This window comes from Oreochromis aureus, linkage group 9, assembly GCF_013358895.1.
Source record: "Oreochromis aureus strain Israel breed Guangdong linkage group 9, ZZ_aureus, whole genome shotgun sequence".
NCBI lineage: Eukaryota > Metazoa > Chordata > Actinopteri > Cichliformes > Cichlidae > Oreochromis > Oreochromis aureus.
Window position 1 is genome coordinate 6554981 of NC_052950.1, and position 15573 is coordinate 6570553.

General features: G+C 41.6%; 1 protein-coding gene across 2 annotated transcripts in view; it reads left to right on the plus strand.

Moving 5' to 3' along the window:
- gfod1 (glucose-fructose oxidoreductase domain containing 1) overlaps positions 1-15573 on the plus strand; it is a 37601-nt gene that overhangs the window by 14380 nt on the left and 7648 nt on the right. Inside the window, exons 1-2 of one of the 2 annotated variants that reach the window (XM_039617584.1) lie at positions 4482-4539; positions 15181-15374. In XM_039617584.1, the coding sequence (XP_039473518.1) occupies positions 15237-15374 (138 nt within the window). In that variant the 5' untranslated portion in view covers positions 4482-4539; positions 15181-15236. Of the gene's footprint in view, positions 1-4481; positions 4540-15180; positions 15375-15573 lie in introns of those variants that run through there. The other variant, XM_031754781.2, reaches the window with a different exon arrangement.

The window sequence follows — 15573 nt, forward strand, 5'->3', positions numbered from 1 at the left end:
TGCCCGCTTTCTTCTGCGTGGACCCATTAGAAACTGTTGTGTGGCACTGAACTTGGGGTGCAGGCTTTGGAACAGGAATCACATTGTGTGGGTTTTTTTTGTTGTTGTTGTTTTTTTAAATCCAAGGGCATTAGAGAGGCAAGATTTTTGTATAGGATGGGATTTGAGGCAGGCTTTCAGCGTTGAATAATTCTGCATTATTAGACTAAAGTCTTAATGAGGATATTTTCCTCTATTATTAAATTTGAACAGAGGAATGAAGAGAAGCTTTCAGAGATTTCTCGTTTAGTGTCAGTCAGTATATCTGCAGTGTGTGGAAGGGCTCTCATTCCATCCATCCATCTATAGCTTCTGAATTATATAAGTTACCAGTAACAGTTATTACTGGTAAATAATGGTTGAAATCATTATAGCTGTATCACCAGTTCACATGGGTGACATGTGAAATGAATAAGTTGTTGGTGACACTCAAGCCATCTTCACACATACACTGATGCCCTGAACATTTACATGTTGCCTGACTGAGCAATGTGAGAATAACACATGGTCACAGCCGTAGGAATACGTAACACTCGTCATAGTTTTTTAGTCGAAAGACTAAATTAGACATATTTAGAGGAGCATGGGAGTTGTACCATTTTCAAAAAATAAAAATAAATAAAGCTATAACGTTTCCCACATGTACGTGACATGATTCAGTGAAAAACAAGAGCCAGGCGATGTGGCTAAACACTAACTCATATCTTATCCTGTTATGACCTGTCGCTACTTAATTCCTTCCCGGCCTGAAAACACCTCGCTGATCAACCTGTTAAAACACTCCCACTTACTGAGTGTCTGTATGTAGCTAACTGTGGCATGCCAAAACAAAGATACCTGTGCAATCAGCTGCGGTGTTGGGAAACCACTTGAGTAATATTTTCAACTTGCACAAACTTAACCAGTGGCCCCGTCATCCCCTCCTACATCTCTCATCATCTTCTCTAGCATGCTGCCGGCTGATGCACTGTGTCATTAGCTTTATGTGGCTCTTTATTCCCTGCCTTGTCCTCTGTATTCCCAAGGTAATGCTGTTCTTTTACACATCTGCTCAGATGTCCTTTTATGTGCTGTGTTCAGGAATAGGTCCGTCTGTGTGTCTTAATTGGCCGTCAGGGACCAGGGACAAGAGGCATGTGCGGATACGAGTTAAAGCCCCCAAGTTTTGGGTCAGGTTTTTCCTCTAAGACTATTATTGTAACCACGGCATGCCCTGCACTTTTTTCTTTTTAACCTTGGTGGGCCTTTTTTTAGATCACGCTTGAACAAAAAAAAGCATAAACTGACAAACTGACACTGCGGAGTAACGCGCGACGCAGCAACGCGGTCAACAGGAAGTGATACTTGAGTACTCTGTAGCAAAGTGTGTCTCACTTCCTGTTGTGTGTGGGAAGTGTGCGCTTGGGTGACATTGAGGATTTCTTTCAGCGTCTTCCTGCTAATGACAGGTGACCCTTTGCATTCTTCTCTTTCTCTGTGCTTGTGTGTAACACATGAAATATATCCAGCTGCCCAATAAAGAAACGGAGAGATGGAACGATTCATAAAAATAGAAAACAGATCAGGTTTTTCTCTTCTTCTTTCCATATCAAAAATGTCTTTGTTGGTCATATATCTCTCTGACTCATGTCTCTTTCCATCCTTCTTATTTTTCACACAAATTCTTTTCAGCTTGCCCTCATGCATGACTCACTCATACCACAGGTGTAACTGTGTCCCTGCAGTCTCCCCCTGACTTTCTATTATCACAGTCACAATCCCAGTCAGCCAGGTGCATGAAAGGAAGTCAGATACCATTAAGGAGCGATTTCGTGCAACCAGCTTCATTTAAATCTCCATTATTTAAAGGAATTGTCTAAAATCATCAGTTTTTAAAGGTGCTATGGGTCCCATGTTATCAGTGTCCCAATTTCTTTTTTACTGTTATAGCAGAAGTAGTTGAGTATTGTCAGCATTGTTTGAAGTCATGATTCTAGCCATACGTTATATATTCAGCCTCCTCACTGAGGGAAATATCTGATTTTTAAGCCCCTAACAGCTCTGCTTGTGCAGTCCAGATAATTGCTAACTTTGGCTCTCTGATTTTTAGTGCTCCCCAGGTATGTCGCATTCGGTTTATAAGATTAGGTGGTCTGTTTGACGTCACTGAATAAAGGAAATTCATGGAAACTGTTTAGTATATTGTAATTTAAGTTGTCTGAGAAGGAGCCAAATTGCTGCACCTCCTCTGGGCCTTGACTTTAGAAATTCTAGCCTCTGATGGAAGATCTTGGCCTGTCACACATCTTTTCAAACCAAATCAGGTCGGTAGTATCAAGACTAGAAAAAGCCCGCTTGGAAATTAAGAAGTGGTGTCATGTGTTAAGCGGAGGCCTTTCTCCTGGAAGAGCTGGGTTTAAGTCCGGTATTATGCCAGAAACGAGTGTTGATTGTAGGCTGCAGTGAAAATAAAAACTGTCCCTGGGTCTGAATGTGAAGCCAACATGAAAGTTCCTTAAACCTGCATTTTCCCAGCAGGGGGCAACTACTCGGTTGCAAAAAGAAGTCGGATTGCATAGAAGTCTATTAGAATTTATCCTGAGCCTTACTTAATTTTTGACCTCAGTAAATACTTCTCTGATGTGTATATGGACCCAGTTACTAAATCATATTCAATACAACGTGTTATTTACTTACTGTTTGGATCATTTGTTGGAAAATAAATGCCAAGTCAGTACTGTATGGGCATGCAGTGTTACAGTGTTGCATAATCAGATCCATCCCTTTCATCAAAACTCATTATGTACATGACTAAAAATCTCAAGATCAAAATGGATGAGCTAAATGCATCTTTTTTATACAGTCCATGGCATTTTGATAATGTATGTATTCATTTGGATATGGTGGAAGGCACCTCAAACAGAGGGGTGCCTTCAGGTCTGCAGGAGAAAGGCTGAAGGTGGGCTTGAAGGTGCTTCAATGATATGCCACAATGCAGTGACAATGTGAAACGACTGCTCACACATTACCCCATGAGAAGCCTAGAAATCAAGCAGGGAGCTGAGAACCACTGTTCTCTGTCACAATATGCAAATGAATCATGTAATCAGACTGAAAGATGCAAATACTGTAGGTGATTTTGCATACAGTAGAGCACTGTTATTCAAATTGCACAGGCCACTACAACCCTTGTGGATTTCTTAGAATCACAGATGTGTCATTGTGTAGTTGCATACCACTGCACATCTGGTTCTTCGGGGAGAATTTGATGAGTTCACAATATTTCACAATCTTGCTCAAGCATTCTTTCAGCCAGTCCCGCAGACCTGCCGTCGATGTTCTTCTGCGGCGCATTGTGATGTCTGTTCTCTGCACAGTCATCGTAGAAGCACTTTGCATTTTTCGACCTTGTTTATCTCACGACTCCAGAAGAGCGGCACATGAATGAGGCATTGTGTCAGTGCCCTGTCTGCTGTTAACCCAGCCATAGTGAGTTATGTCCTCCAAAGCAGCCAAGAGACTGCCAGCCAAATTCAACTGGGTCAAAAAAAAAGAGAAGTTTCAAAAGGCAGTGTGTCTGTCTCAGCTGATGGAGGTCATCTCTGTTGATTTATGTAACGTCATTGTCGATTTAGAGTCTCTGACTGCAGGTCCTAAGACCGTTATTTGTCACGTCTTAGCAGTTACTCTGTAACTGGGCCATGTTTCAAGCAAATGTTGTTTATGGAGATGGGAAACACGACTTCCCCCTGATGTTAGTGACCCCCCGAATAATACGTTTGACACTTAAAGTGATATGTTTGGCAGAATTATGTGTGGGGAAGTTGTCACATTGATCAGGGGCCTCTTCAGACAGCACTTTGTTCACATGTTCATATGTAACTAGTTAAATTGAGCCCTTACTGAGTAGAAATTAACACAGGCTACATCACAAGCACTGTTATCACTGCAAGACGATAGACTACTTAAGTAGTATTTTAAGTATTCCAGCATGCAATTAATCAAGAATGAAGTGAGATAATAAAGAGTTGTTTGCCAATAGGAAAAAAAATAACTAGCTCTGTTACTTTAGTAAGGAAATGTAACATATTTTTAATTACTCCTTTTAACGGGGTCATATGTAGCTACTACTCTATACAGCTTTCGATACAATGTTACCTGTGCAGTAATTTGATGTGTGTAACAAAGTTCCACAGTAATCGTTGTCATGTTTGTGCTGTGTTTTCTAATTCTGGTTTGGATTCAGTCTCCAGCACGCTTGGCTGGATTTGAGAGATTGCCACAGTCACAGTTTTTTAGTAGTTTTACAACACTGTGCCAACACTTTGGCAAAAGAACGAGGCAGCACCTGCTCCTTGGCAGGCTTCCACAAATCAGCCAATCAGAAGAAAGTGCCCTTTTGGAGACGGGTACCTGAAAGAGACAGGAACTAATAGAGCCTTATTTTTACAGATGACAGGCAGATCACGAGGGTTGTTGGGGTCCGTTATCACCATGATGACAGTCCTGATTGGCCCAAGCGTAAGTGTTTTCCCTCCTCTCCACGTGTCTCCACCCCTGTCCAGTAATAAATGGTAATAATGGAACGTCTTTGTTGTGAACACAATTGCATCAAAACGTGCCAATTAATTAGCGTGCGCCTTAAGTCACTTGGCCGCCCATGCATATCAGGACATTAATGATTATTAATGATTGCTCACTGCCCTTTACTCACGTGTCAGTTTATGGTACAGCTGTCTGCTTCCTTGTGTAGCGTTAGCTGTGGGTCTTCAGCGATGTGTAAGTTCAGTATGGAATGACTTTATCCTTCCCCGCTCCCTTTTTTACCCTCTCTGCCAGGCCACAGTATAGAAATAATAAGCTTACAAGTCATCTCGTTAACAATCACGTGCTGTCATGTGCTCCATACAGGGTCCATTACGATAACTGTTTGCTCACTGCTGCTCATTACAATTCTGACCTTCCTCCCGTCGCTTCCTTCTTTCACTTCACAGCAGCTCCGTCTGGCACAAAGACGCCCTTCATGGCTCTGAAAGAAGCCAAGTGAAAGGAGGGCTGGAGCTCACCTCTTGTTTTGACAAAGCCTGACTTCTTCCACACGGCCACTCTAGCATGCTCACCTGTTAGTGCAATCCCTTTGGAAGATGCAATTTGTTTTTTATTTAAAAGCTCAAACTTGGCAATATTTTCTCACACACTGTACACAGCAACTCTACAGGAGAGTTGCATGTGTGTCTTTTACCTCATGTGTGGCATCTGTCCTTTACCCTAACATATACCACGTATACATTTTCTGTCACATTGTCCCAGGCTGCTTTTAAATGCCAGTTACTTTGGCAACCTAAGAGCAGCTTCTCTGGGACAAAGAGTCAGTTACATATTTATTATTGATGACAGCAGGTTTGCTCACTGCGGTCCTCGTTTTTTCTAACCAAACCAGCTCGTCTGACTTTTTATTCTTTCTGTACCTAATGAGCTGACACGTGCGCATGACTAAGCATCTAAAGTGATATTTGCCTGACCGCAAGCAATCGTTTATATGTAAATGAGCCCAACCAGATTAAAGTGTCAATTACATGAGGAAAAACATGTGCGTCTGGGTAGTCTTCTGCCTGATCCGCATAGTAATTAAAGGCAGCTCTGACAGTAAAATGTAAATGGCACAGAGTTGCTTCTTTGTGAGGCAACTCTGACACTGCCAGGCTTGTTCTATCTGTCTCAGCTGTGTGTGTTACTGTGAGCCATGATGGGAAGTGTGCTGATTAGGATGCTTCGTTTGTGTGTCAGTGGTGAGAGAGGAAAAGTAGACATAGTAGCTCAGCAGTTAATTAGACTCTGGAGGAACATGGGGGTGGGGGGGTGGGGGGTGAAGGCTTACAGACAGGTGCAAAGTCTTTGTGATCCAAGGTAAACATAAACATCCAGCCTGTGACTAATTTTGCCATTTTTTTGTTCGTGCTAACATAATTTTTATCATTGCACAGTAGGAATATTTAGCTGAGTGTGACATATTGTATGGATGGCCATTTCTGTTAGCATATACCTGCAGCATCAATGGGCAGTAGCGACCTTAATGCATGCCCATAGTGCTTGTGCTTTTATTGGAAGCCACTCCTTTGATTACCAGTCAAAGGAGTGGCAGTTGCCAGAGGGCCACGCTGGTGCTGGGGTTAATAGCTGCACTTAAGCACATTTAGGGATGCTAAACTCCTTGTGAAGGGCTTTAGCTGAGGCCAAAGTTGGTTGAATGAGGCTAATGCTTCCTATCATTCATAGTTGTACTGTGTCCTAATGGACTTATAGTTGGAATACCTGCTGTTTTATCATTCTTGTCCATCTGCTGGATGTACTCCTGCTGGCTGTGCTTTTTTCCATGACTCGTAACACTATGAACACCACCAAATTCTTACTCCTGTTTGGCGTAAATATTATCTTAAATAAGGCAGATTAGTGTTTGGGGCTTCTCCAGGATTTGTTAAAGAGGTTATATGGCATCCACACCTGCGCCCTGCCTTTGCATTAGCTGGAAGGTTCCAAGCAAAAGCACAGTTGACAAGAAGGTGACACCAAACTTATTGCCTATTACTGTAAAAAAACGCATTAAATAACATTATACACTTTAAAACACACAGGAAATGAACATTTTGTCATCAGTTGACATCAGCTGTAAAATGCATGAATGGCACTTGACATCTTTGGCATACAGAAAATAGATTTAAAAACCATAACCGATAATATGTAGCAATAAAATTCCACTTGGAGAATACTAACCTCTCAATAAATAGCAGCTTGTGTACACATGTTAACAAAAAACTGCACCAAACATCAACTCATTAATGCTTCTTTAACTTGTATAACAGTTGATGTTGTTTGCACACCCCCTTTTAAGGAAGTTTTCCTACTGAAATGTCATTCAGATTATCCACTAGGTGTTTGAGGAGGAAAGGGATAACGCTGGTTAGTAGACAGATAATGGTTCTATGATGTAGTGGTGTACGCATTCTCCTAACAATGAGAAGATCTCTGAATCAATCCCGGGAGGGAACACACATACTCTGGGGTTTGTAACTAGTGTAAAAATATGCTAAATCAAACATGTGTACATCTCTTAATCAGTTAGGAAAAAAAAATTTATCTTTTAAACATTTTTGAAACAGACACCAAATATTACTAAATTTTCTTTCCATTAAACAGTGACTGCGCTCCTCCAGACTCGAAGCAGATTGATTTGAAAACTAATTTCAAATTGCTACCTGAAGGTAGATGACACTACTCATTGCAGGACTGGGTTCCCTTCTGCCTTAGTAGAGCAAACATTGCTGCATTCATCCATCACTGCTATCAAGGTCACTATTGACATGCTAATTTCACAGTGTGAATACACAAAAAACAGCAAATTAGTGAGCAGACAGCTGGCTTTTGTTTGCTTTATGTCCAGCCAGAAACATACAGTGTACACTGATAAGAATGTCTATTTCTCCATGTTTGTCTGGGCTCTGTTGCCACCCCCTCTCTGCTGTGTAATTGCTTTAACTTAAATTTAATTTGGAATAATCAGCAGAAAGATGAGCCTGGCCTGCCTTGCTTAATGTCTGCTCCTATTTGGTGCTGAAGAGCCATTCACTGAGGCACAAACTGCTTCAAAGATGCTGAGAATAGTAATACTGGCTTTAGAGAATCTGTGTTGTGTTGTTTACTCAAACACATCATGATACCAGTTAATCCTGCATGTGAACTCTGCTTTACTACATATCGATTTCATCAGTGGATAGGAATGTACAAAGCTCCTCCCTAACACGTCTCATTCTGACCCTCGCCCTGCAGGAGCACGTGCGTGCCCCAGCGTGGCAGATGGCTATTTCTCCTGACCAGTTCCCCTAGATTTCCTATTTCTCGCTTCCTCGGGTGGAGGGCCTATTGTGCTGGCTGTTGCAATGATGCCTTCAGCATCCTTTTCGAGCCACCTGGTTTTCCTTTCCAGCTGTTTCCACAGGGCCACATTAGAGGTGGATTAAAATATTAACTCTGGTCTTGTGGTCTGGTTTTGTCCCTGTTTCTTCAGCTAGTGAGTCAAGTTTATTGTATCAGTGTTGCTGATCAGTATTTGCTCTGCCATCAAAAACAATTCAGTGAGCCTCGCCCTCACTTAAACCCAGCCCGACCTTCCTGCACAGCCAACACTTCCAGCCTTTCCTTCCTCAGCAGTGCTACTCCTGTACAGTGGAGGTGTGAGATCTCATGCAATGAAAGCATTCCCTCTGCCACACACAGCCTCATACCCTCCCTCTTGTGTTTCAAGGCCGTGCCCTGTGTTTGTGTCTGTTGAAGTGAATATTTGGTGCTCGGTAGGATACGCCACGAGTCGTGCACAGAGGCCCAGATGATGTGTGTGGCAGCGAGCCGAGAGGAGCACTGGACTGGAGAGAGTTGGCCTTCACTTGTAATGATGCAGCTGCTCTCTCTTTCTCTATCCTGGCCTTCCTCTGTCAGTGTCTCTGTCCAGCCAGTGTTGACTTAGCAAAATGGCAGAATATCAAAAATAATAATATTTAGGGGACCTGAAGCAATCCCCAACCTTCAAGAATTTCAATTGTTCATTGTGGTAATTTGGCTGAATTAAAGACTCACTGTAATTTTTGATATTTTGATGTGTAAATATCATAGAACAAGTAAGATGAACAGTTAGCAGTGAACAGTTTCTATATCAGCCATATATGAACTCAGGGGCCAGATCAAGTGGGACCCTCTTTGGGCTGAAAAATGAAGCCAACACTGATAAACGTGACCTAATTTGAATAAATAAACAGTTAATTGGATCTCCACCTAATGCACTTTGTTTGTTTTGGCATCAGTAAAGTTTTCTAACAACAGCTGGCACTTGATCAATACTGCGTGGACAGTAAAGAGTGCAAATGCAGGTATAAGAATTTTTACAGGAGTTTGTAAAATTGTCATGTCACCATCTTCATTGTACATCCTGTTTTTTATAAACAGAACTTGCAGGAAGTGATGCATGCTTTGTGTGTATGCAGAGGACAGTGGGTTTAAAATTCAGCAATTTTTATGTGTATGACTGATAAGAAATGCATGTTTTGAACGCTTTTTCTTTTTCTCTGCAAATGTTAACTTAGTAGAAATTGCTGCTAACTGCTGCCGTGGTTGAACTGTTAAAATTGATTGCTCACGATCTCATACTTATTGCTGTAACGATGTTAACATGCTGCACATGGCTCATCCATTCAAGATTCAGTGACTCATCTGTTCCATCCAATTAATTATAAAGCCCCTGTCTGCCTCATTCTCCTCTCCCTGCAATGAGATTAAGGAATTAACTTTTGTTTTTCACTAGAGGGTCATGATCAGAATATGCGCGAGCAAATAAATTAAAACTAGTCACCTGCTGGGTGGTGTTTCTGCCATTCCAGCTCGTAGCAGGAACACGTTTCTGCAATTCACTTCTTTTTTGGACGTCAGGTCTGTGAGGCGATGGGGTGTGATTTCAGTCTGTGAGGTCGGCTGATTCATTAGGCAAGTTGTCAGGAGCGTGCACATCAAAGGCACCTAAAGGCACCTGGAGGGACGCGTGCTACCACTGTTCACTGAGGGAAGCTTCTAATCCTAGAAAGCTAAAAAATGGCAGTCTGTTACAACCTGCTCTGCAAAATGTCAATGACTCTTATGCAGTGCTGCTGCTCCTGCTGCATACCTGCTTCCTTGGTACTTTGTCTGGATTTACACAGTAAAGAATGATGCATCTCCATTACTGGCCCCTTTATAATCTATTAATACTCTTGTCATATCTATAGGAGTGTGATTGTCCTTTATCCGTCTAATGCAGGGCCTCTCTCTCTTTGCCTTTAAAGTCTATTGGTTAGATAAGTCCTGTATGTGAATTATTGATGCTAAGGCACTGAGCCACTGTGCTCAAGGGTTTTTTCTGCTCCATTACTGCTCTCCCACTGGGCCAGGAACTTTACCTGCGATTTGAGCTTCAATTTACCCTACCAATCCTGAGGAAGTGTAGCTATTCAACCAACCCTAACCCCCAGCGCCAGGCCTTTACACTAAACCTACCATATATCTAAGGATATTTTCCACTGTTGTTCTCACATGTGGCACACAATAAGAAAAAGAAGAAGCTTGCTAGCTGTAAATCCACCAGATTATCAACCACCACTATTAACACACTGAAGGCTCAAAGACCAGGTCAATTGCAATATACAGTATTTCAATAAAGCGAGGTTGGCCAGGAGAGAAGCAGCCTTAACAGAATGGCATCAGGAACAGAGGCAGGTTATAGGCTGGTTCCTATCATCCTCATGACGACCAAGCAAGTCAGAATTTGCCCTTATCCCAGTTGTTAGATACTAGGTTGGACTCCAATAATCCAGAACAGCGTTTCTGCACCTTAATTTAATGACCACTTAAATCTGATAGGCAGGTCAGTGTGTATTACTGTCAAATGAGTTCATTTTTCATGTCTGGCAGCCTGGTCTCGCTTCCATTGAAGGTACTTCTGTGATGTGTTCATGGTGCAGATGTAAAGTTGGTTGCAGTGCTTGAACATCTAATTAGTAGCACATAAGAGGAGCGAGCATAAACAGAGTAAGGGTTTTTTAAGTGCCAGTTTATTTCAAATGAAATTTTTTCCAATGCTTGTGTCTGCTAGCTGTAAGGTGCAGATGCCGGCCGATCAGGACTACTTGGTATGTACTAATACATATACTGGAAATAAAAGCTTACATGTAATGTCCTCAATCAACTTAGCAATTTAAAATCAGATACTGGATTTATATGAGGTGTTTGCTAAACAAATTGAGAGGAAAGCAGGCTGTTTACGGTCAATGTTAGGTTACATCAAGCGTATGACAAAACTGTCTTGATAAATTCAGTTGGAACCTTAAATCTGTGTGCCAAAAAAGTTATTATGTGTCTTGTTTCTAATTAATTCCTTATTAGGAATTAATTGCACCAGTACACCTGATCTCAGGGTTTCCCCTGAGACTGGTTATTACTTGGTGCTGTTCTTTCTGTAACTAACAAAAATGTCAGATGCAGAAAGGAAGAGAGGTGTTCAGACGCTTATTCAACAATTTTGCTAGCACATCTATTAAAATACACTGATATGTCTAGAGATTAACACAGTCACTCAACCTTTCTCACTTCCCAATGTTCATGTTGGGGCATAGGTCGCCCACTAAATTGAGCTCTTCAGGTACCTTACAGGGGAGCTGTATATGTCCCACAATACAACTGTAGGTACATAAATGCAGTATTGCATTTTACCCTCAGTCCTTATCCATTCAAGTGCCATTTGTTTACTCTTGGAAGTTCTGCCTATAATCCTAGTTGTACTGATGATACTGTATCTTTCTTTGGCATCCCATCTTTCAAGGGATTCCCATTTGATTTCTTAAATTTACAGCTGCTTTCGCTCCATTTCCCATCCTCCTCTTCTTTTTTACTCTTTGCTCTGTGCTCTGCACTCGTATTTCTTCTCACGCTCCTCTATTCCCTTTTAATTCTGGTCTGCCAAACACAGCATTAGCGCTGTATCATTTCACCTCCCAGCTGTTGGTTTACTGCAGTGGTTGCTTGTACCTTGTGCTCAGGTGCATCCATAATCTGTTGCGCAAACACACGATCTGTCCTCTCACTGTCTGAGTCACACTTCAGCAGAGTAGCTCCCCTGACTCATCAGTCTGACCTGCCTAAGCCAGACTCAACCTTTCAGAGCTTTGTAGACAAGGAGAGAAAGGTCGTTGCTGATCTGAAGAGAAGCTGCTTTTCATCTCCATAAAGGTCACACTTTAGTCTGGCACGACAGCACAACCATGAGAATGACACAGTATAAAAACTTCCAGTATTCTTTGTCCTTTTTCTATTGTTTGTATTCTATTGTTCTGTATTGTGTTGTAACAAGCTAGTGGTTCATATGAAAGCCAAAAACCCCTGTCAAGAACATTTAGCATTTAGCCTGAAGAGTCTCACCCGAGGCAGTGTGTCTTTTCCTGTATCTGTTTCTGTGTGTTGCTGCCAAGACGAAGGGGACGTGGGTAAATATTTTTTGCTTGACTTTGTGTGTGTGCACAGTGGCTGGGTAATGTGGGGGGGGGCTCCCTTAGCGATCCTCAAAACTAGGTCAGAGGGATTAATATCCTGACCTGGCTAATTGGAGCTGAAGTTCACTTCCAAAACTGCTAGTTCATCCACAGGAAGCCTCAGCCAGGACTCCACTATGAAGCTTTTCACACTCTGAGGGCCCAAGGAATGTGTACAGTATGTGAAGCAATGCTTTTAGATTGTGTGTACATATCCTTTATTATTTGACTCCCTGTTGACAGTGTGAATCTAGAGCATTTACAGTGCATTAAGCTAACAGTGGCAGAAGTGGCCACAAGAACCGCTCAGTGTCAGCGTATCAGTCAAAATAAATCCTTAGTAACGGCCCAACACTAGTGGGAGGCTTAGCCAACCCCCCAGCCCCCCCACCCCAGTCAGTCAGTCAAGGTTTTAAGACCTAAAGCATGATTATGCAGAGAAAATACCACATTCTTTTACTGCACCTTTATTCAGTACAATGGTCGGTAGTTATCCTCTTTGAGTTCTTTATTCTTATCAAACTAAAACAGTACAACAGATACCACGTGTGGTCAGTCAGAGTTTTCTAATATGGAACAGGCCAGCCGTTGTTTTGTATTTACCGGTCTTACAAGAGAAAAGGTTGAACTGCGCGGTTTAAAGAAAGCAGGGTTTCTGTTCGTGTGCATGCCAGGGGTTGTATGTATCTGTTGTGAAAAGCTAGAATATTTAAGATAGTTAATGTAGATTACTATTCACATTATCTGTCTTTACACATGTAATAAAAAAAATTGAAATTGAATGTAACACATTATCTTCATATTAGACATTGACAAAAAATAAACTCTTCAGTACATATAAGCTAACTGGTGGCTAGTGCTACATTAAGTGTGTGCCATATTTAGTGGAAAGCATGAAAAATGCTTTGTTGAAGGTGAGGAAGTAAACCAAACCGCAGGACATCCCCACTTCACTGAGCCTTTTTTGACAGGAACCTTATGGCACTGGCCACACCTAGCAAACAAAGACGGGCTACTGTTGAAGTTTATATACATTTCTCTATACTATGAACTATACTGTGTCACTATGTTGACTTTGTTCTACAGTATGTTTCATCATTTACTATTGTGGCCACAGAGACTGTTTACTTCTGCTTTACATTAGTTTCATGCATTCAAGGCGTCCTCATGATGGATAGTTTTAGTTTTTGTACAGTATTGAAATTTCTCAGTGTTATTCATTAACATTGATGTTCTTTGCAAAGATGTAGTAAAGAACAGCACAGCTGTTTCAATGTTTTTGTCATTCAGATCCAGTTTGACAATCGATTGCAATTTGCAGACAGATCTCAGGGTTTTGTGTTTTTTTCTCTTTTCCGTCACTCAGATTGATTTTCTTTGAACTGTTGGCTCCAGGCAAAATGAGCGAATTGGTGCTTGGCCTAATTCTGTTTCGTCTGCCTAGAAACTGAATAACAAATCAACAAATACAAAGCAACTTACTCCTCAACAGCATATTTTGCAGGTCAGTCATATGGCTGGTCCCGTTTTTCTCTATGTAGCCATAACAGAAAAACAGCTATGACAGAAAAAAAAACCCTCCCATCACTATAATGGTGATTTGAGGACATACAGCCTCACATCTTGGTTGTGTTTGGATGTTTCTGGCACCAGTGGGCCTTTTGTTGTGCTGGAAGTGATTTTAATTGGGTTTCATACATGCTCTTTCTCCTCTCTTCTTCATCTCTTCTGCACTTCCTTTTATCAGCCTTCCATAAGGCTCCAGTAATACAAGTGAACCCTGTCTAAACCTCTGTGGTCTTACTGTACACCATGGTTATGTCTGCAATATCATGCATGCCTGACAACAATAATTCAACTTTTCAAATTAATTGAGTTTTTGTTTAAATAGTGCCAAATCACAACAACAGTTGCCTCAAGGCACTTTATATTGTAAGGTAAAGCCAATAATACAGAGAAAACCAGCTTGTTGACATATTTGACCCCAACAAACACGACTACTGCCATTAGTGCTAGGCAACAAGTGCCATAAACACGCATGTTGTTCAGCAGGGCATCCAATTCATCCTCCTTTTTGTCTGCCACAAAGATGGCTGCTTTAGGCACCATGTAGGTCTGAATGGGCAATGGATAGAGACAAGACAAAGCAGGAAAAAATACAAAGAGTCACAATAAACGAGAAGCCATTTCATTTCATTGCACTAATTGTAAGATGTGAATAAAACCTTCACATCTTACAGTTCGTGTGGTAAATAAATTTCAGTCAGGACCAATGACATTTCTGTCTCGAGCCATTCATGTCTGTGGTTATGGCTCAGCTGCGTTCTGCTTCCAAGGTCATAAAATGGGGAAAGCAGCAGCAAGACCACATCAATTCAATATAATTGCAATCATATGACCCCCTATGAGCAAGCTCTTTGGCGACAGTGGGAAGGAAAAACTCCCTTTTTAACAGGATGAAACCTCCAGCAGAACCGGGCTCAGGGAGAGGCGGCCATCTGCTGCCACCAGTTAGGGGTAGGTGGATAAAGACAGGACAAAGACACACTGTGGAAGAGATCTAGAGATTAATAATTAAATGTAAAGAGGTGTATAAACACATAGTGAGTGAAAAAGGTGATGCACTCAGTGCATCATTGGAATCCCCCAGCAGCCCATCTAAATGGCTTTTAGTGACTTTAGAAGAGGATCTTCATTAAGTTTGGCTGGTGGAGCCTAAACTATAGACTCAACATATGTTTTGCCTTTTTTGCATGGATTCACCGTTTGTGCACAGTTTACACTAACAGTTCTCACGACCCAGATGGGAAATACTTGAAAGTTCATGAAATCTTGAGCCAGTTGTTGTGGGAGTTACCACATTTAGCAGCTTTGCATTGTTTCTTCAGGGGAAGGGATGTTTTTATGCTCAAGAGGATATTATGACTCTCTCTCTTTCCGTCTCTTTTCTTCCACCTTCTTCCTTCATCTGAACATTCCAAGTAAGCTGTCAGGCTTTTTCACTACAATGGTTGCAAGGTTGCATGTCTGATTCACAGTTGTCTCTCCTTTATTTTATAAGGTATTGGCAAAAATGTAATCTGCGACAGGACCGCCACGCCTCTGGATGCCTTCAGAATGATGTCAGCTGCCCAGTACTACCCCAAGCTGCTGAGCATTATGGGAAATGTTCTGCGTTTCTTGCCAGCTTTTGTTCGAATGAAGGAGCTGCTGGAGGAAGGTTACATCGGAGAACTTCTGGTCTGTGAGGCCCAGGTATGACCAGAATTACTTCTGTTTATTGCTGTGTGAAGACACTTTTTTACAAATTGTTTCCTATGCTTTTATCTTGATATTAAATAGAGTTATAGCAGCATCCACATAGCAAAGAATCAATGTTGCTACAAGACAATGGTGGTACCCTGGTGCTTTTACTTGAGATTTGATCCCAGATACTACCCAGCTATCTCCTTTT